Source organism: Pongo pygmaeus, chromosome 6, assembly GCF_028885625.2.
Source record: "Pongo pygmaeus isolate AG05252 chromosome 6, NHGRI_mPonPyg2-v2.0_pri, whole genome shotgun sequence".
Classification (NCBI taxonomy): domain Eukaryota; kingdom Metazoa; phylum Chordata; class Mammalia; order Primates; family Hominidae; genus Pongo; species Pongo pygmaeus.
This window is the reverse complement of record NC_072379.2, coordinates 63,439,084-63,461,558: the sequence shown is the minus strand read 5'-3', so window position 1 is coordinate 63,461,558 and position 22,475 is coordinate 63,439,084. Positions and strand designations below refer to the sequence as shown.

The following is a 22,475-nucleotide window of genomic DNA, read 5'->3' as shown; positions in this document are numbered from 1 at the left end:
TTATAAGCGGCATGTCCTCTAGGTGGAAGACATAACTAATATGCTCTTGCTTCTGTTTTAAGACCCAGCCTCCCCTTTAAGGATGGCAAATAGTGCCCTGATCTCCGCTGGCTGCTTGGCCATATTTGTCACTGTGATCTCCCTGTTGGTGTACAAGTAAGTTTTTGGTTCCTACGCTTTATATCACTACAGTGTACTGTCAAAAGTGAATATATCTCTGTATAAATAGGCATTTTCCCCTTTTTTGCTTTTAAACATTTTGTGTGGGGGAGGAAAATATTCCATTGAATGGTGAATACCAAACTGGCCTGTTAATCTTGCTGTGGTTTGTTTTTAATCCTAAAAAATGCTACCAGATCTCAGTAACTTTACAAAATTATATCAACTTAATTTTAACATGATAATCTCAAATTATAGTAAGCAGGCACATTTCTTGCATGAACAAGAGTAAATAAATGTACTTTCATAAGACATCAGTGTCTTGCAAACTGTCGCTCATGTTAAATGGAATGAATCCTTTTATACCTGGCATGAAAAAGATTGTAGAAAGTAGTATATTTCAACTGAAGATCTTTTAAAAATAACTAACCAACAGATTGTTTTCAGAAAACATAAGGAATACAAACCAATAGAAAATAGTCCTGGCAATGTGGTCAGAAGCAAAGGCCTGAGTGTCTTTCTCAACCGTGCAAAAGCCGTGTTCTTCCCGGGAAACCAGGAAAAGGATCCGCTACTCAAAAACCAAGAATTTAAAGGAGTTTCTTAAATTTCGACCTTGTTTCTGAAGCTCACTTTTCAGTGCCATTGATGTGAGATGTGCTGGAGTGGCTATTAACCCTTTTTTTCCTAAAGATTATTGTAAAATAGATATTGTGGTTTGGGGAAGTTGAATTTTTTATAGGTTAAATGTCATTTTAGAGATGGGGAGAGGGATTATACTGCAGGCAGCTTCAGCCATATTGTGAAACTGATAAAAGCAACTTAGCAAGTCTTCCTTTCATTATTTGTTATGTTTCACTTATAAAGTCTTAGGTAACTAGTAGGATAGAAACACTGTGTCCCAAGAGTAAGGAGAGAAACTACTATTGATTAGAGCCTAACCCAGGTTAACTGCAAGGAGAGGCAGGGTACTTTCAGCTTTCCATGTAACTATATGCATAAAACCAATGTAGTCCAGTTTCTAAGATCATGTTCCAAGCTAACTGAATCTCACTTCAATACACACTCATGAGCTCCTGATGGAACAATAACAGGCCCAAGCCTTTGGTATGATGTGCACACTTGTTAGACTCACAAAAAACACTACTCTCATGAATGGGTGGGAGTATTTTGGTGACAACCTGCTTTGCTTGGCTGAGTGAAGAAATGATATTCATATATTCATTTAGTCCATGGACATTTAGTTAGTGCTTTTTATATACCAGGCATGATGCTGAGTGACACTCTTGTGTATATTTCCAAATTTTTGTACAATCGCTGCACATATTTGAAATCATACATTATGACTTTCCAAAGGATGGGGTCCCTGGTTTTTCATGGCAACTTGATCAGTAAGGATTTCACTCTGTTTGTAACTAAAACCATCTACTATATGTTAGACATGACATTCTTTTTCTCTCCTTCCTGAAAAATAAAGTGTGGGAAGACACAAGACCTGGTATTGTAATTATTTTTCTGATTCATCATTTGCTTTTCAATTTCACTTACAGTTGTTTCTTTTTTTTAGATGAGGGTCTCCCTATATTGTCCAAGCTGGTCTCAGACTCCTGGCCTCAAAGGATCCTCCTGCCTCAGCATCCCAAAGTGCTGAGATTATAGGAGTGAGCCACTGTACCCAGCCTCAATTTCATTTATAGTTTTTGACAAGTAAAAAGTTGTTTAACAATGTCTCACAGAGCATTGATAATCTCATAAATATTTTTTACCTAACTACATGTATATATATAGGGCTGAGCACAGTGGCTCACGCCTATAATCCCAGCACTTTGGGAGGCTGAGGCAGGCAGATTGCTTAAGTCAGCAGTTTGAGACCAGCCTGGGCAACATGATGAAACCCCGTCTCTACAAAAAATACAAAAATTAGCCGGGCCTGATGGTACATGCCTGTAGTCCCAGCTACTCAGGAGGCTGAGGTGGGACGATCAGTTGAGCCCAGGAGGTCGAGGCTGCAGTGAGCCGAGATGGTGCCACTGCACTCCAGCCTAGGGAACAGAGCCAGATTCTGTCTCAAAAAAAAAAAAAGATATATATATATGTGTGTGTGTGTATATATATAGATATCTGAAAGATATCTATATATATACACACAATCACATCATATGTGAAACTTCAAATAAAAGTTTAATGTGTAAATGTATATAATCAGATCAATCTAAAATAAGAGATTTTCATTAAGCAATTGTCCTGGACTCTTTGAGTAATCAGTATCATATTAAAAATAAAGGCAGGGGGTGGAATTCTAGGTCACAGTTTAGTAAACTTTTTCCATAAAGGGCTGGGTACTTAAATCTCTTAGGCTTTACGGGCCACACAGTCTCGATCGCAACTACTCAACTCTCTCATTGTAGTGTGAAAACAACCACAGACATTACGTAAATAAAAGAGCCTGGCTGTGTTCCAGCAAAAATGTATTTACAAAAACAGGTGGTAGGCCAGAGTTGGCCCATGGGACATAGTTTGCCTGTTTTACACTAATAGAGACAAAATAGACATAGCAACAAAATGCAATTTGAGAATCTACATTGGATCCTAGCTTGAGGAAAAAACAGCGATGAAAGATATTCCTGGGACAACTGGGGAAACTTGAGTATACATTGGATACCAGATGATATTATAGAATTGTTAATTTTCTTAAGGAATGGTAAAGGTATTGTGGGGATTAACATTTAGTCTAGGTTCTTCATTTCCTGGATGACCTAGAGGCCAAAAAAAAATACAGCTATTTGTTCTAAAATCGCTTCCAAAGAGTGTAAAATTTGCAGAACAAGAACTGAGATTTCTCCCCATTTACACGATGACTGTAGGGCCATGGTTCTCAACCAGGGGTGATTTTGCCCCCTAGAGGACATTTGGCAATGTTTGGAGACATTTGTGGTTGTCACAACTAGGGTGGGATACAACTGGCATCCCGTGGTTAGAGGCCAGTAATGTTGCCCAACATCCTACGATCTACAAGACAACCACCACAACAAAGAATTATCTGGCCCATGGAGGGCGCAGTGGATCCTGCCTGTAATCCCAGCACTCTGGAAGGCCGAGGAAGGTGAATCACCTGAGCTTAGAAGTTCGAGACCAGCCTGGTCAACACAGCAAAAACCCCGTCTGTACTAAAAATACAAAAATTAGTCAGGTGTGGTGGTGCACGCCGGTAATCCCAGCTACTCAGGAGGCTAAGGCATGAGAATCACTTGAACCCAGGAGGCAGAGGTTGCAGTGAGCTGAGATCGCACCACTGCATTCCAGCCTGGGAGACAGAGGGAGACTCCATCTCAAAAACAAAAAAAAACCAACAACAAAAAAACACAAACAATTATCTGGCCCTGAATGTAGAACCACCCTGCTTTGTAGTGACTACCGAAGCTCTGGGCATGGACATGAAGACGGAAGACTTTATTTGAATCCAGCCCTGCCACTGAAGTCTGAGTAACTCTGGGCAAGTTGTTTGCCCCTTCCTGAGCCTCTCGTTTCTCAGTCTCCTCATCTGTAAAGTGGGTATGTCTGCCCTCCTTGGCTACTTCACAGGGCTGCGGCACATCCATCTGCCTGAATGAGTGGGCATGGAAGCACCCTGTTTATGGCATCGTGGTATGTACTCCATGTGAGGCCTGAGGACGGAAGCAGTGTGGAGAGGCTGTATCATCTTTATAATGACTAGGAGGCCAAGACATTAGTACCTAAAGCAGAAAAGTAATTTCAAATTGCAGCAGAATCACCTGAAGTTTGGTTAAAACACATAATGCTGGGCCCACCCCCAGAGCTTCGAATTCACTTTTCTGGGGTGAGGCCCCTTAAGGCTTTCTAACAAGTTTCCAGATAATCCTGCTACTGCTGGGTGGAAGGAACTAACTTTGAGAAATTTGGTCTTGAAATCCGCTCTTCCCTTCCCTTATCAACAGGCGGTAGCAGAGAGCAGCAAACAGACAGTCATTAGTTGAGGAAGCAGGTCAAAATCCTCATCAAACCTCCCTCAGTTTCAATCTAACAAGTGGCAGAAGAGAGGGCTGAAATAGTGAATTATTTAGATTTATATTATCCCTATGACCCCAGCAACAAGTCATTTAACTTGTGCTGAATCACAATTTGTGAAACGGGGGAAACAACCTAAAAGATAGTGAGATGACTTGATTAATGTTTGTTGAGAGTTAGAACTTCCAAAGAAAATTGAAATGTGTAGGTAATAAATTATTCTGGGAATTTCTTATTCTTGGGACTTTTTCTAAATGTCTGCATTTTAAACACTTCTGACTCATTTATAGACATTGGTTGCCCTCATTGAATTTTCAATTGTTTAATAGTTTACAGGGCAATACGTTCAATGCACTCATTACATTCAGAATGTATAGCAACTTCAAACCAGAGTGACAGTGTAAGGGCAGATGAGAAGATGGTCATCCAGGGGTGATGGTGACCACATTCTGATGGGGCTTTTGGTGGGGGAAAATCCTTTAAGGTTTTTTAAAGAATGGTTCCAAAGCTGCCGGAATAGTTACCTTAAAAAATCAGAGTTCAGGCCGGGCGCAGTGGCTCACACCTGTAATCCCAGCACTTTGGGAGGCCAAGGTGGGCAGGTAACCTGAGGTCAGGAGTTCAAGACCAGCCTGACCAACATGGTGAAACCCCGTCTCTACTAAAATTACAAAAATTAGCTGGGTTTGGTGGCAGGTGGCTGTCACCCCAGCTACTCGGGAGACTTGAGAATCGCTTGAGCCCAGGAGAAGGAGGTTGCAATGAGCTGAGAGTGCACCATTGCATTCCAGCCTGGGTAACGGAGTGAGGCCCTGTCTCAAAAATAAATAAATAAATAAATAAATAAATAAATAAATAAATAAAATCAGAGTTCAGCTCCCAGGAATCACCCCTTGCAGACTGATTTCAATTACTCAGCTATCATTTACTAGGCACCAGTATGTCCCAAGCTCTTGTCTAGGAGAGGACTCAATAGTGACAAAAGACACAAGGACTCTGTTCTCATAGAGCTTGGATTCCAGACTAATGTAACATGTCACCACACAAGTGACACTGCAGGGAGAGCGCTAAGCTCTGACCCGGAGTCCCCCATCTTGGTCAACCCCACTGGCCTCAGCTTAATCTGCACGGACAATTCCTCTGCTGCTTAGAACTGAACAGCCATTCCTATTGTCCTTGAAATTCTGGAGTAAATTTTTTCTTTGGAGCTGTCCCATAGGCATTTTGGAATTTGGGTGCCTTAGTGGTATGTTAGTATTTAACCAATTTTCATTCTATGTATAACTTTCTCATAAATGTCATGTCATCTCACTAATCAAAATGTTTCTCCAGTTTACAATGTAATTGCCATTATTAATTTCACTGTATGGGTTTGTTGTTTTATTTTGGTTTTGAGACAGGGTCTCACTCTGTCACTCAGGCTGGAGTACAGCGGTACGATCTCAGCTCACTACAACTTCCGCCTCCTGGGCTCAAGCGATTCTCCCACCTCAGCACCCCAGAGTAGCTAGGACCACAGGTGTGCACCACCACACCAGACTAATTTTTGTATTTTTAGTAGAGATGGGATTTTGCCATGTTGGCCAGGCTGGTCTCAGACTCCTCAGCTTAAGTGATCCACCTGCCTCAGCCTCCCAAAGTGCTGGGATTACAGGGATGAGCCACCATGCCTGATCCATTGTACAGGTTTTGATACAAATTAAGTATCAAGATTTGGGTTTATTGAGTCCTTAATTTTAAAATGTTTATTTTTTATTTTATTTTTTGAGACAGGGTTTCGGTCTTGTCACCTAGGCTGGAGTGCAATGGCACAATCTCGGCTCACTGCAACCTCTGCCTCCTGGGTTCAAGTGATTCTCCTGCGTCAGCCTCCTGACTAGCTGGGATTACAGGTGCCTGCCACCACACCCAGCTAATTTTTGTATTTTTGGTAGAGGCGGGGTTCCACCATGTTGGCCAGGATGGTCTTGAACTCCTGACTTCAAGTGATCCACCTGCCTCGGCCTCCCAAAGTGTTGGGATTACAGGCATGAGCCACCACGCCCAGCTAAAATGTTTATTAAAATAAATTCCCTTAGAGCAAAAAAAGATTAGCTACTGATGAGAATGTGGCAGAAGGATTTTGTGGCTGTGGATATGGTTTCAAAATTTGATTTTTGGAATTGAGTAGAGGAAGATAACTAGCACTTACATTGAGAGACCTGAGCCGCAGCAAGATGTCTTAGCTAGGTGACCTGAAACCAGTCATTCTCCCTTTTCTCTACTGCAGCCTCCTCATCTGCAAATTGGAGGCAAGAAGGTGGAGAGGGAAATTAAACTGGATGAATTCTAAAGTCTCTCCAGTTTCTAATGTTCTACTGTGCAATATGGGGAGGATAATATTACCCAGTTTCCTTATAGAGATGTCAGGAGGATTATATTCTAAATCAAGGGTTGGCAAACTGCAGTTTACCGGCCAAAGCCAGCCCTCTCCCTATTTTTGTATGGCATACAAGCTAAATATAGTTTTCATATTTTTTAATGGTTTGGGGAAAAAATCAAAAGAAGGATACCGTTTTGTGACATAAAAATGACATAAAATTCAAATTTTGGTGTCCATAAATGAAGTGTTATTGGAACACAGCCATGTCCATTCATTACATAATATCTCAGCTCTGCTTCTGCATTGCAACAGCAGAGCTGAGTAGTGTGACAGAGACTGCATGGCCTGGGAGCCCTAAAAATATTTACTATCTGGCTCTTTACAGAATGAGTTTGCTCATCTGTGTTCTAAAGCATGCTGGACTCCACTTAGAACTGAATTGGGCAAACAAGATTTATTCAGAGAACTTCAATTATGTGAGACATAATTTCCTTTCTTTTTAGATTTCTTTAAAAAAAATTTTTTTTTAGGGGTTTCACCACATTGCCCAGGCTGCTCTTGAACTCCTGGGCTCAAGTGATCCATCCACTTTGGCCCTCCCAAAGTGCTGGGATTACAGGTGTGAGCCACTGCACCAGGCCAATTTTCATAATAGAGCACTTCGATCTCTTACCCTCAATTTCATGTCACATTCATTATTCTGAAGTGATGACAAATGTTGTATTATGTGCCATAGTAAGCTAAGTGTACATTGCTAATGAATTGCCATCCTGGGATGTCATAAAAGACCTTTCTGAAGAAAAAAAATTCTAAGAATCCTCTCAAGAGCTTATACAAATAGGAGAATCATAACACGAGGAAGCAAGTGATTTGGGGAGAATTTCACACATCCCCAGAAGCACCAACCATAAAGAAAAAGATTGATATATCTGATTATGTCATCATTTAAAAGTATACAAAGGGCCAGGCGCTGTGGCTCACACCTGTAATCCCAGCACTTTGGCAGGCCAAGGCGGGCAGATTGCCTGAGCTCAGGAGTTCGAGACCAGCCTGGCCAACATGGTGAAACCCTGTCTCTACTAAAATACCAAAAATTAGCCAGGTGTGGTGGTGCACGCCTGTAGTCCCAGCTAGTTGGGAGGCTGAGGCAGGAGAATGGTGTGAACCCGGGAGGCAGAGCTGGCAGTGAGCTGAGATCACGCCACTGCCCTCCAGCCTGGGCGACAGAGTGAGACTCCATCTCAAAAAAGAATAATAATAATAAATAAATAAAATAAAAGTATATGAAAAAGACATTACAAACTTCTTGTTTGAAGAAAAGAACCACAGAATTCTCATTCACTGCTGGTGGAAATGCAACACGGAACCACCACTTTGGAACAGTTCAGCAGTTTTTTATAAGGTTAAATATACACATACCATAACTCCTAGGTATTTGCCCAAGAGAAATAAGATATACGTTCATACAATGACTTGTACTCAAATGTTCACAATAGTGTTATTTCTAATAGCCACAAACTAGAAACAATCTTGAGTTTCCACCAACCGGAGAATAGATAAATAAATTGTGGTATATCCATGTGCTGAAATACAGTCATGCATTGCATAAGGACATTATATATATGCAACAGGGGTCCCATAAGATTATAATGGAACTGAAAAATTCCTATTGCCTAGTATTTACAATATTATACTTTGTATCATTTCTTTTAGAGTGTAGAGTGTATCATCTATTTTATAAGTAAAGTCCTTCTACTTATTAAAAAGAAAAAGTTAACTGTACACCAGCCTCAGGCAGGTCCTTCAGGAGGTATTTCAGAAGAAGGCATTGTTATTAAAACAGATGACAGTCCCATGGGTGTTATTGCCCCTGAAGACCACCCACTGGGACAAGATGTGGAGGTGGAAGACAGTGATACTGATGATCCTGACCCTGTGTAGGCCTAGGCTAATGTGTGTGTTTGTGTCTTAGTTTTTAATAAAAAGTATATTAAGGTCCCTTGGCATTGTGTTTTGTTTTTGTTTTTGAAATGCAGTCTCTGTTGCCCAGGCTGGAGCGCTGTGGCATGATCTTGGCTCACTGCAACCTCCACTTCCCAGGTTCAAGTGATTCTCCTGCCTCAGCCTCCCAAGTAACTGGGACTACAGGCATGGGCACCACACTCAGCTAATCTTTGTATTTTTAGTAGAGATGAGGTTTTGCCATGTTGGCCAGGCTGGTCTCAAACTCCTGGCCTAAAGTGATCTGCCCACCACGGCCTCCCAAAGTGCTGGGATTATAAGCGTGAGCACTGTGCCCAGCCACTTGATGTTGTTTTTAAGAAGTTTAAAAAGAAAAAAAAATAAAAATTTTTAAGTAGAAAAAAAACTTACAGAATAAGAATAGAATTTTATAATATTGTAATATTATTTTACAATACTTACAATATCGTAATAATGTTATTATTACAAGAGTCAAAAAGGGCCAGTTGTGGTGGCTCATGCCTATAATCCCAGCACTTTCGGAGGCTGAGACGGGCAGATTGTTTGAGCCCAGGAATTTGAGACAAACCTGGGCAACATGGTGAGACCACATCTGTACAAAAAATACAAAAATTAGCCAGGCATTGGTGACATGTGCTGTAGTCCCAGCTACTCAGGAGGCTGAGGTGGGAGGATTGATTGAGCCAAGGATGGAGAGGCTGTGTTGAGCTGTGATCACACCACTGCACTCCAGCCTGGACAACAGAGTGAGACTCTGTCTCAAAAAAAAAAGAAAAAAAAAAACTGTTAAGAACTGTTCTTTGGGAGGCCAAGGCAGTGGATCACGAGGTGAGGATTTCCAGACCAGCCTGGCCACGTTGGTGAAACCCCATCTCTACTAAAAATACAAAAATGAGTCACGTGTGGTGGTGGGCACCTGTAATCCCAGCTACTCGGAGGCTGAGGCAGAGAACTGATTGAACTCAGGAGGCAGAGGTTGCAGGGGGCCAGGCTCATGCCTGTAATCCCAGCACTCTGGAAGGCCGAGGCAGGTGGATCACCTGAGGTCAGGAGTTCGAAACAAGCCTGACCAACATGGTGAAATCCCGTCTCTACTAAAAATACAAAAATTAGCTGGGTGTGGTTGTGGACACCTGTAATCCCAGCTACTCGGGAGGCTGAGACAGGAGAATCACTTGAACCCGGGAGGGGAGTTTGCGGTGAGCCGAGATCATGCCACTGCACTCCAGCCTGGGTAACAGAGCGGGACTCTGTCTCAAAAAAAAAAAAAAGAACTGTTAGGGAAATGCAAACTACCATACAATGAGACATCATTTCACACCCACCAGATAGCCAAAGATGAAAAAATTATCTGACAAAATCAAGTGTTGAAAGAAAGTGCAACTTTGCTGTTGGGATTTTAAATGGAAACAATGGCTCTGGAAAACAATCTGGCATCACCTGGTGAAACTGAAGATGCACATGCCTAGGATCCAGCAATCTCACTCCTAGGTAGGTAATGCCCCAGAGAAACCCTTGCACATGTGTTCCAGGGGACACACATAAGAATACTCAGAGCAGTAGGAGGAATAACACAAATTCCATCAACAGCAGAATGGGTAAATCAGTTGTGATATGCAATGGAATATGTTTTGTTTTGTTTTGTTTTGAGACAGAGTCTCACTCTGTCACCCAGGGTAGAGTGCAGTGGCGCCATCTCAGCTCACTGCAGCCTCCACCTCCCGGGTTCAAGTGATTCTCCTGCCTCAGCCTCCCAAGTAGCTGGGACTACAGGCATGTACCACCACGCCTGGCTAATTTTTGTATTTTTAGTAGAGATGGGGTTTTACCATGTTGGCCAGGCTGGTCTCGAACTCCTGACCTCAAGTAATCTGCCTGCCTCAGCTCCCAAAGTGCTGGGATTACAGGCACCCGGGTGATATGCAATGGAATATGAAGCCATATTCTAGTAAAAATGAATGAGATGACAGCTATAAGCACCAGGAGAGAAGACACTCACCAACATAATGTACACAGAAAAAAGCAAGTTGCAAAAGAATGCATACAACGTGACACAATTTATATAAAGTTTTCAAACTCCAGGCTGGAGTGCAGTGGTATGATCTTGACTCACTGCAATCTCTGCCTCCTGGGTTCAAGTGATTCTCATGCCTCAGCCTCTAGAGCAGCTGGGATTACAGGTGCCCATCACGACACCCAGCTAATTTTTGTATTTTTAGTAGAGACGGAGTTTCACCACATTGATTACGCTGGTTTTGAACTCCTGACCTCAAGTGATCCACCCACCTCGGCCTCCCAAACTGCTGGGATTACAGGCATGAGCCACCGTGCCTGGCCTCTGTAACATTTTATTTCTAAAGGACAAAGTAATTAACATAAAATAAAAATTCGCTGGGCTGAATTTTTAATAATTTTTTAAAAGAACAAGTTAATGACTATCTTTTCATTCCTTGTGAGTCTGAACAACCTAATATGAATAAAATGTAAACAATTCCATTGAAGGCCGAGCACAGTGGCTCATGCCCATAATCCCTGCACTTTGGGCAGCCTAGGTGGGTGGATCACCTGAGGTCAGGAGTTCGAGACCAACCTGGCCAACATAGTGAAACCCCATCTTCACTAAAAATACAAAAATTAGCCTGGTGTGGCGGCACACGCCTGTAGTCCCAGCTACTCAGGAGGCTGAGGCAGGAGAATCGCTTGAACCTAAGAGGCAGAGGTTGCAGTGAGCCGAGATCGCACGACAAAGTGAGACTTCTCAAAAAAAAAAACAAAAGAAAGAAAAAAAACAGTTCCATTCAAGACTGTCTAGAGCTTCTTGGCCTTTTCCTGTAAAATCTACCTTCCAACTTAATGACGTTATTTCTGGTTGGTGACTGTTGGTGGCTGACTCAGAAAATTTACTTGGCCTCATCTTTAAAATGAGAAGACTGGACTTCTGCAACCCTGAAACCTCCTAACAAGAGGCAGCCAAGAACATTTCGCACTCATGGGCTCCTCGGAGGGCTACAGCAGCAAGCTTTGCTTTGGCAACAGAAGGCTGCTTCAGCAGGTGAGCTGTGTTTCAAAGCTCCCAGCTGCTGCCTTCCTTCATTTTAATGCTATATGAAAATAGCTGCTAACCCATTGGTCCTGGGCCCCATAGATATCAAACATGTCCTGAGGGGACACTTGGCTCAAAAGCCAGTGACATTTTGATTCCACTCCCAGCCTGAGTCTTCCCTAAGCAACTCATAAGGTTATGAGGAGAAAAATGCAAATATGTTCACCAATACCATTTCATCCCCTGAGGACTGGGTTAAAAATGCTCTTAAATCAAACTTGTCCAATCCATGGCCCACGGGCCACACGTGACCCAGGACAGCTTTGAATGCACGCCAACACAAATTTGTAAACTTTCTTAAAACATTTGACTTTTTTTGCGATTTTTTTAAAACTCATCAGCGATCATTACTGTTAGTGTATTTTATGTGTGGCCCAAGACAATTCTTTTTCGAATGTGGCCCAGGAAGTCAAAAGATTGGACACCCCTGTCTTAAATGATGGACTCTATAAGACCTTTAGGTAATAAGTCCTTGCATGTTGTGTTTTTCTTAACAAACAAAATCTCTTTTCTCGACATTCTTCCATAAGGCTATCAATCCAGATCTGGATTATATAGTAATGAAGCAGGAGAACAGGGAATTAGGGTAACCAAGGGTTAAGATATAAGCAAAAGACCACCAGGTGCAGCCAGTTCTAGGCAAGATTAGGCAGCAAACAGGCCACATCCTTACTCCTGTGATGAGACAGAAGTTTCCACTTCGGCCTCTGATTAAGCACGGACGAATCTCCATTTTAGCCTGTGATTGGTCACAGGCCAATCCTTCATAGAGTGTAACCAATTGGAGCCCTCTAATGGGCACCTAGGGGTGTTACCAAATACTTTTAGCTTAATAAAAACCCTTGAAGACCATCGTAACGGGAACTCTTCGGCCACTTGCTCTAGCCTGCTTCTGTTGTGTGAGTTGTACTTTTGCTCCAATAAGTCTGTGCTTTCCTGACTTTGTTGTTTTGTCTTTTGTTGCTTTGTGTGTTTTGTTCAACTCTGTCCAAGACACCAAGAACCTGGACCATTCACAGTCAAGACCTTCCATCCAGTAAAAGTAACGTTCTCTAAATGGTTTTCCCAACTCCCTCTCTCTCCACCCCCCTCCTTCCCCTCTCTCCCCCCACTCCTTCCCCTCCCCCTCCCCCTCCCCCCTCCCCCTCCTTCCCCTCCCCCTCCTCCCCCTCCCCCTCCCCCCTCCCCCTCCTTCCCCTCCCCCCTCCTTCCCCTCCCCTCCCCCTCCTTCCCCTCCCCCTCCTTCCCCTCCCCCTCCTTCCCCTCCCCCCTCCTTCCCCTCCCCCTCCCTCCTCCTTCCCCTCCCCCTCCCTCCTCCTTCCCCTCCCCCTCCCTCCTCCTTCCCCTCCCCCTCCCTCCTCCTTCCCCTCCCTCCTTCCTCTCTCCACCCCCCCTTCCGTCTCCTGATCATTGCTTTCAAGGCCATCTTTTTGTTGTTGTTGTTTTTAGAGAGAGAATCTCACTCTGTCGCCCAGACTGGAGTGCAGTGGCATGATCTCGGTTCACTGCAACCTCTGCCTCCCGGGTTCAAGTGATTCTCCTGCCTCAGCCTCTGAAGTAGCTGGGACTACAGGCACGCGCCACCACACCTGGCTAATTTTTATTTTTAAAAAGTATTTATTTTTAGTAGAGATGGGGTTTCGCCATGTTGCCCAGGCTAGTCTCGAACTCTTGAGCTCAGGCAATCTGCCCACCTTAGCCTCCTGAAGTGCTAGGATTATAGGCATGAGCCACCGTGCCCGGCCTCCAGGCCATCTTTTTTATTTTTATTTTTGAGACAGAGTCTCTCTCTGTCGCCCAGCCTGGAGTGCAATGGCGCGATCTCAGCTCACCGCAACCTCCGCCTCCCAGGTTCAAGTGATTCTCCTGTCTCAGCTCCCCGGGTAGCTGGAATTACAGGCGCACACTACCACGCCCGGCTACTTTTTGTATTTTTTTTAGTAGAGATGGGGTTTCACCATGTTAGCCAGGCTGCTCTTGAACCCCTGACCTAAGGTGATATGCCCACCTCGGACTTCCAAAGTGTTGGGATTACAGGCATGAAGCCACCGTGCCCTGCCAAGGCCATCTTTTAAAAGGTAACTTTGGAGGCCGGGCACGGTGGCTCACGCCTGTAATCTCAGCACTTTGGAAGACCGAGGCGGGCAGATCACGAGGTCAAATGTTCGAGGCCAGCCTGGCCAACATGGTGAAACCCCGTCTCTACTAAAAATACAAAAATTAGCTGGGCATGGTGGCGTGCGCCTGTAATCCCAGCTACTAATGAGGCTGAGGCAGGAGAATGGCGTGAACCTGGGAGGTGGATGTTGCAGTGAGCTGAGATCGTGCCACTGCACTCCAGCCTGGGCAACAGAGCGAGACCCCATCTCAAAAAAAAAAAAAAACCCCACACTTAAACCCTGTTGCTACTGGAGGATCTACTTTTGATGTGGTAACCTAGCAGAGAAGAGCAGAACCAGTGGCAAAACAATGGAGAGGTCAAGTCACATTTGTGTTCTAGCAAGGCAAAAGCCTCTGCATTGGCTTTTTTTTTTTTTTTTTTGAGACGGAGTCTCGCTTTTTGCCCAGGCTGGAGTGCAGTGGCACGATCGCAGCTCACTGCAAGCTCCGCCTCCCGGGTTCACGTCATTCTCCTGCCTCAGCCTCCTGAGTAGCTGGGACTACAGGCATCTGCCACCAGGCCCGGCTAATTTTTTGTAGTTTTAGTAGAGATGGGGTTTCACTGTGTTAGCCAGGATGGTCTTGATCTCCTCACCTCGTGATCCGCCCACCTCGGCCTCCCAAAGTGCTGGGATTACAGGCGTGAGCCACCGCACCCGGCCTGCACTGGCTTTTTAGTCAGCTGAAAACGTATTTTCTGGAATGTTTTCCCACCGTCATTACTTGTACAGCCTAGAGCCTGAACACTTCTGGGAACACAAATTCTAGACAGAGAAAATTTGAGGAAGGGAGTTGTCCTTGAAAGAAAACACTGGCTTAGAATTCTTCTCAATTGAGGATTTTAAGTACAGGATGGCCTTGAATTGAACGTCTTACAGTCAGTGCAGGCCACTCTGATTCGCTCCAAACTTGGAGGTCTCATTCACAGCAGTCTCTTGGTGGGGCACATTGCAAAAATGTTACAACAGCGGTTGTTGCTATAACATCCCCCCAGAGACTGTTTGGGTCTTAATTAGATCATAAGATATTATTTCCAAACTCTAAATAGAGAACAAATAGCTTTCCTCCACATCCTTGCCAACTTTCATCTTTTTGATATTAGACATTCTAACAGGATGAGGGGCCGTCCCATTGTGTGGTTGTGGGTTTTTTTTCCTAATTGACATAGTGTTCTGTCATTTTCCCCCCAATTGTTATTGTAGTTCTAATTTGCGTTTCCCTAATGATTAGTGATGCTGAGCAGTTTTGCATGAACCTGTTGGCCATTTGTATGTCCTTTGCCCATTTTAAAAATCAGGTTTTGTTGCTATTGAGTTGCATGAGTTCCTTAAAGTGTTAATATACAAAACATTTACCAGATGTGTGGTGTGCAAATATTTTTCCTACTCTGTGGAGTATCTTTTCACTTTGTTAATTATTTTGCTGTACAAAAGCTTTTTAGTTTTATACAACGCCATTTGCCTATTTTTGCTTTTGTTGTTTGAGCATTCAAGGTCATAGCCAAAAAAGAAGAAGAAGAAAAAAATCCTTGACTAGATCAGTGTTGTAGAGCAAGCTTATCCAACTTGTGGCCCACAGGTCACATGCGGCCCAGGATGGCTTTGAATGACGTTCAACACAAATATGTAAATGTTCTTAAAACATTACGAGATTTTTTAGGCCAGGCTTGGTGGCTCGTGTACTTTGGGAGGCCGAGGTAGGCAGATCACCTGAGGTCAGGAGTTTGAGACCAGTCTGGCCAACATGGCGAAACCCTGTGTCTACTAAAATACAAAAATTAGCCAGGTGTGGTGGTGCATGCATGTAGTCCCAAATAGTTGGTAGGGGTGAGATCACGCCACTGCACTCCAGCCTGGGCAACAGAGCAAGACTGTCTCAAAACAAATAAAAAAAACCTGAGGTTTCTTTTTTTTTTTTTTTCCTAGCTCATCAGCTATCATTGGTGTTAGTGTGTTGTATGTGTGGCCCAAGACAATTGTTCTTCCAATGTGGCCCTGAGAAGCCAAAAGATTGGACACCTTGTTGTAAGAGCTTTTCCACTAGGTTTTCTTCTAGCAGTTTTACAGTTTCAGGTCTTACTTTTTAAGTCTTTAACCTCTTTTAAGATTTTTTTTCCAAGGTATAAGATAAGGGAGCTGTAATTCTGATATTGTCACCTTGTTCCTAACAGTAGTAGCAGCTGTAAGCGCCAAATAATAACATAGCCCGACAGAAATGGAGTGTCCTGGCCGGGTGCAGTGGCTCACACCTGTAATCCCAGCACTTTGGGAGGCCGAGGTGGGTGGATCACGTGGTCAGGATTTTGAGACCAGCCTGGCCAAGATGGTGAAACCCCGTTTCTACTAAAAATACAAAAATTAGCCAGGCATGGTGGCAGGTGCCTGCAATCCCACCCTCTTGGGAGGCGGAGGCAGGAGAATCACTTGAACTTGGGAGGCGGAGGTTGCAGTGAGCCGAGATCACGCCACGGCATTCCAGCCTGGGCGACAGAGCAAGACTCTTTCTTGAAAGGAAAAAAAGGAACAGGAAAGAAAGGAAAAGGAAAGAAAAGAAAGAAAAAGGAAAGAAAGGAAAAGAAAGGCGTGTCCTTGGAAGCCACTCACGCCTCACTAGGACTCAGGCTCGGACCTTTTCCCAGGGAGCTAAGGCAGCCTCTTGATATTTTAATAAGGCTGAATATGGATCAGCCTGTAGTGTTCCTGAACTCATTAGCTACACTTCTTAGCATTTGTTTGCAGTTTCGATTTGTGACACCACCAGGCAGATAGGAGAATTGATTGGCTGCAACTGTTAGGGAATGAATGTCTATTGTTAGATGCTTTCCTGAGGTGTGACCAAAAAGCTTGGAGTAGTAAAAGTCCAGGGCCAAAGTTCCAGCTTGACCTGCTCTGTGAGGTGTTCCCTCACCCCCCTAGGTGGAATTAATCACTCTCACCTGCCTTCCCAGACCTTGGGGCTCCCTACTGTGGTGGAAGTGTTCCTTTAAGGGACTTGCCCCTAAACCACAAGCTCCCCAAAACGCACTGGCAGAGGAGGCAGGCTTTGTTTCTTTCACCCAGCCCTCCAGAGTTCAGCAGCCAGAGGGTCCCCTCACCTGTTAATCACAATGACTCAAATCTCACAATAATTCCAAAATGGAAGAACCTCATAAAACTGGGATAAGAAAATGAAAAGCAGAAGTTTTACTGGATTGTCAGCAGAGCTGATCAAAAGAAATCAGAGGCCCTTTAGAAATCAGGTTTTGGCAGAAAGAAAACAACCCAAGGTCTTGTCTTATGACATAGTGGGGAGTGAGGCTGTATCGCACCTGTGAATCAATATTTAATATCACAGTTCAGCTCTGGGGACAAAACACTTCACAGGCTGTGGTAGATATGGCAGTAAAAACCCATGGGCTTCTCCAGGGGTTGATACCGTCACTGGTATTCCCCTGGCCTGGAACATCACCCCACAGCACCTCCAAAGTTACATCCCTTTAGGGGTTTCCATTCCCCCCAAGTCCATTGTGAAAGGGGCCCCCTGAAGTTGGCTAATTTGGGGCCCTGTAGTCCACTGTCCTTACCTCTGCCTCAAGACCCAGGTCTGTTCAAATAGCACCTCCCTGCAGAGACTTTTCCAGCTCTGGGGGAGAATTGCTGCTGTATACTACAGCATGTGGGCTCTCCTCTTTCAAACACAATTACATGGTATTGATGACATTTAATCATTATCTCTCCTACTCTCTGGGAGCTCCCTGGGTACAGATACTATGTTTTGTTTTTTATTTATTTATTTGTTTATTTTGAGACAGAGTTTTGCTCTTGTTGCCCAGGCTGGAATGCAATGGTGCGATCTCAGCTCACTGCAACCTCCGCCTCCTGGGTTCAAGTGTTTCTCCTGCCTCAACCTCTTGAGTAGCTGGGATCACAGGCACCCGCCACCATGCCTGGCTAATTTTTTGTATTTTTAGTATTGGCCAGGCTGGTCTCGAACTCCTGACCTCAAGTGATCCACCCACCTCGGCCTCCCAAGGTGCTGGGATTATAGGCGTGAGCCACCATGCCCAGCTGAGACAATGTTTTATTCACCTTTCCTCTCTCTGGCCTTAGTCCAGCGCCTGGCACAGAATGTTCACTTGAACCTTGGTGAGGCTCCTTGGGAGGGTGAATCACAAGTCTACGCAGAGTGCCCCACAACCTGCAAAGCCCACCTACCAACATCGGGGTGACAAGAGGGGACCCCAATATCAATTCCTGAGGCTGTGGGAAAAACAGTCTGGCTCTGTGACAGGGCCCAGTAATCCAAGGGGCCAATGTGAGTGTTTAGAGGCACAGCTTCAGAACAAACAACGGTTGTGAAAGCTGAGGAAACAATGCTGCAAGGGATGGGAGTCACAGCCTGCACTTTGGTTCCACAAATAGACTGGACAAATGGTGGAGGAGGGGCCTCCTCACATGGGAACCTCCTATGGGAGAGGCTGCAAGCAGTGCTCTGGGATGCTCGCAAACCACAGGCTTGGTGCCCTGAGAAGCCAACAGCTCATCTCATCGCAGGCCTCGGTGCCCACCCCAGGCTGCACTCCCTGCCCTTACAAGCCTGGAAGACATGCCTGGCAAACCCACACAGAACATCTGAGTGCACAGACAATACGAACCCCACAGCCCCAGGAGAGTTTGGGGTGCAGAGAGCTAGTACCTTACTCCTAGGTTTATAAAATACAAAGTCCCTGTTTGTCTTCTCTTGAGAAGGATTTTGTCCTCCTTCCAATGAGGATATTTACAAAGTGGGGGACAAAATAATTTTAAAAATATAAATATACAAATCCATAGTATTTATAACATAAGACAGGTCATTTTAATCCTGGCCCTTCCTTCTGCAAGGTCTCCGGAGGGCAGAACCAGTACAAAGGCAGTGGAAATCCAGGAAAAAGGATTAAGTTTACATGAGGTGGGAATATTCACCAACAGCTACAGCTGCCTGGTGGTGGAATGAGCTGTCCTATGATGATGGGAAGGGTAAGCTGAGGCTGTAGGGTGAGCAGTGATTCCAACATTTTAGTTATAATGAACTTTTGTCATAAGATGTATGGCTCTTTAAATGTCTGTTATTGAGCTGGGCATAGTGCCTGTAATCTCAGTGATTTGGGAGGCCAAGGCAGGAGGATTCCTTGAGGACAGGAGTTTGAGACCAGCCTGGGCATATGGTGGCATATGCCTGTAGTCCCAGCTGCTCAGGAGGCTGAGGCAGGAGAATCACTTGAGCCCAGGAGTTCAAAGTTAAGTGAGCTATGATCATGTCACTGCCCTCCAGCCTGGGTGACAAAGAGATCCTGTCTCAAAAAAAAAAATTCATTCAGTACATGCATGACAAAGAGCTACTTGAAACTAAGCCACACTTTTAAATTTTTATTGAATTGCAATACCATCTACACCTATTTGCTGTGAGGGACATGTTTATTTGGCTCAAAGACAATGTTTGATGCACATGTGGATTTGAGGGTCCTCTGCTGTCAAAAGGGGGCTCATGGTCCACTGCTTAAGAAACATAGATGCATAATAAATTCATGCATGGAGTAAGCAGAGGTCGGAGTGATAAGCTTCCCAGTATCAAAACTATATAAATGTAGTCATTTATACACTATGTGCCAGTCCCGTAATGTGTGATGTTAAGGGCCCGATGGTCCAGTATGGGCACATCAGGAAGCTTGCGCAATCTCTCTCTAGTTTAGCCCTTGGGCCTTTGGCCCAACCTGCTCTGTACTTCTCTCTGAAGCAAGATCCTGAGGTCTGTGTGGTGTCATCTCCCAAAGTAGACCCCTACCTTCTCCCCAGCCCCTGGGGCTAGCTGCAGAGAAAATGTTTGTGACTGCAGCTTCTCACCTTCCCATGAAGCCCCAGGACACAAATTTGGGAACCTTTTGGCTCTGCTGCTAACACAGCAAACAGGAGGCTCCCAAATTACCACACCAGGGATGTAATTAGGGTCTGTAATCAGGAAGTCCTTGTACTAATGGAGTGTAGTTAATTTATAATTCCTGACTCTCAGGAAGTTGCTTTTGGCTTCAGTCCTCTGGCTCAGTACCCCAAAGGTAGTGATTATCAAACCACCCCCACTTCTGATTCTGCCTTTACTAAGTAACCAAGGTCTGAAAACAATGTCCAAGCCCATGAGTAGATGGCAGTTTTGGGGGAAAGAGGGGCATTTTGCATTTCTGAGAACCTCTCTAATTTTCCTCAGGTAGGAAATATGACCTGTAAAAATGGATTTTGGTAATTAACATTAAGGACATGCATAGTGCTGGCAAACCTTGTCTCTGAAATCACAGATGATGAGAAACTGTTGTTTGGAATCATTTCAGTGAGAATGGAACGTCCCGGTCTTGCCTGAAGACTCCGCATGGAGGTCATTTCACATCATTCCACACAAAGACACAGCTTCAGCATCGATCCTCCCCGAGGGCCAGCACTCCACATTTATCTTAACTTTTATAGTTCTAAGGAACAAGGACCCTGAGTCTGTTTCTCAGCCCTGCTGCTAATCAGAATGCGATGTTCCTAATGAAGCCTAAAATAATGTTTTTAAAAGGACATGATTCTCCCCAGACCACACGACTCTTGTGAGTGACTGACCAATGACATCTCCAGCCCCTGTGAACATTCTCCTGTCTCCTGAACATGATTACTGAGAAAAATTCCTAAACTTTCCTTGCTTCAGGACAGCACCCAATCCACAGCTGACACCACTTCCTCTGATCTCTCCTTAGACTCACTGAGCATAAGCACGAGCCCTAAACAAAGCCCCTTCTAGTCCCTCTTCCTGAGCTGCTCCTCTGTCCTCCATAGCATGCAGTCTCCCTTGCTACAGCAAGTTAATAAAACTAACTTTGGGCCAGGTGCGGTGGCTCACACCTGTAATCCCAGCACTTTGGGAGGCCGAGGTGGGAGGATCACGAGGTCAGGAGTTCGAGCCTAGCCTGGCCAACATGGTGAAACCCCGTCTCTATTAAAAATACAAAAAAATTAGCCAGGCGTGGTGGTGCATGCCTATAATCTTAGCTACTCAGGAGGCTGAGACAGAAGAATTGCTTGAACCCAGGAGGCAGAGGTTGCAGTGAGCTGAGATTGCACCACTGCACTCCAGCCTGGGTGACAGAGCGAGACTCTGTCTCAGGAAAAAAAAAAACAAAAAAACTTTGACCACATGTGTATTCCTGGTTGTCTTTTTCTGATGGGCTTTATCATAATAACTGGGTTCAAGCCATTTCCTCTCCATGAGGTCAATTTGTAAACAGATACTAATTTCCATATGATTACTACATGCCAAGCACTATGGTATATAATTTGCGCTGCATATTTTATTCAATTTTTCGAGAATCTGTGAAGAAGGTATCATTCCCTCATTTTACAGAGGAGGAAACTAAGGCTCAATAGTACACTGCTAATAAACAAGAGGTGGAATTAAATCTAAGTCTTTTCTAGTGGGGTATCATTCAATCAAACATAAATGTTAAAGACATTTATGAACAAAGGGATGAGGGGTTTCTGAGGGACCATCTGAGAGAGTAGGGGGAGATATCTTAATGCTTAAGGTATGTCTTACAGAGTGAATCTGAGTTTGTCATATGAAAAAATGGGAAAAGGGTGCTCTAAAAAGAGTAGTGGCCAAGTGCGGTGGCTCACACCTGTAATTCCAACACTTTGGGAGGCTGAGGCGGGTGGATCACTTGAGGTCAGGAGTTTGAGACCAGCCTGGCCAACATGGCGAAACCCCATCTCTACTAAAAATACAAAAATTAGTTGGGGGTGGTGGCACGTGCCTGTAATCCCAGCTATTCGGGAGGCCGAGGCAGGAGAATTGCTTGAACCCTGGAGGCAAAGGTTATGGTGAGCCGAGATGGTGCCACTGCACTCCAGTCTGGGTGACAGAGTGAGACTCCATCTCAAAAAAAAAGTATATGCAAAGCTTGGCATTGAAAGGATATGGTGAGGTTGCCAGGCATGGTGGCTTGTACCTGTACTCACAGCTACAGTGGGGTAGATTGCTTAAGGCCAGGAGTTTGAAACCAGCCTGGGCAACATAGTGAGATCCTGTCTTTAAGAAAATTAAAAACAAAAATTAGCTGGCCATGGTTCCACATGCCTGTAGTCCTAGCTAATTGGGAGGCTAAGGCAGGAGCACCGCTTGAGCCCAGGAGTTTGAGGATGTAGTTAGCTATGATTGTGTGACTGTACTCCAGTCTGGGTGACAAGAGTAAGACCCCATCTCTTTTAAAATAAAAAATAAAAAAGGGTATGGTGAGTTTGAAAAATAGCAAAAAGCAGATGAAGCAAAAATGATTCTAGTTGATAGAAGGGCAGTATGGAGGATGAAGAGTAGAAACAGACTGGAGACAGGAAAGCCAGGTAGGAGGCAGTCTCTGTAATTAGGCAAGAACTAATGAGGGTTTGGACTAAGGAAGAAACTGGAAATGAAGACAAGAAGCTGGACTCACAGAAACATTTTGGAGGTAACATAAGCAGGATTTTGACAACAGATTCATTGGTTGTATGAAGATCTTGGACTGAATGAAGTCCAGGGTTTGGGAGATTTGAAGGGATAATGACCCATTAAATGAGCTGGCAAATACAGGTGGTAAAGCAGGTCTGGGATGTTCAGAGAAGGGTGGGAACACGGAATGGATGCCAAAAGCTGGGAGAAAAGCCA

The 22,475-nt window shown here is 44.4% G+C and overlaps 1 protein-coding gene and 1 long non-coding RNA gene across 5 annotated transcripts in view; both read left to right on the top strand.

Moving 5' to 3' along the window:
- The window catches only part of GPNMB (glycoprotein nmb), a 28,456-nt gene extending 26,805 nt beyond the window's left edge, over nt 1-1,651 (top strand). For 2 of the 4 annotated variants that reach the window (XM_054494853.2, XM_054494852.2), the window contains exons 10-11: nt 63-156; nt 607-1,651. In XM_054494853.2, the coding sequence (XP_054350828.1) occupies nt 63-156; nt 607-766 (254 nt within the window). In that variant the 3' untranslated portion in view covers nt 767-1,651. Of the gene's footprint in view, nt 1-62; nt 157-595 lie in introns of all 4 variants that reach the window. The other 2 variants (XM_054494855.2, XM_054494854.2) reach the window with 1 other exon arrangement.
- A 10,949-nt stretch (nt 1,652-12,600) lies between these two features.
- LOC134739933 (uncharacterized) lies at nt 12,601-21,234 on the top strand. The gene is made up of 2 exons (XR_010127102.1): nt 12,601-12,675; nt 20,131-21,234. It is a non-coding gene; the product is annotated as an uncharacterized LOC134739933 (long non-coding RNA).
- Nucleotides 21,235-22,475: the final 1,241 nt, after the last annotated feature.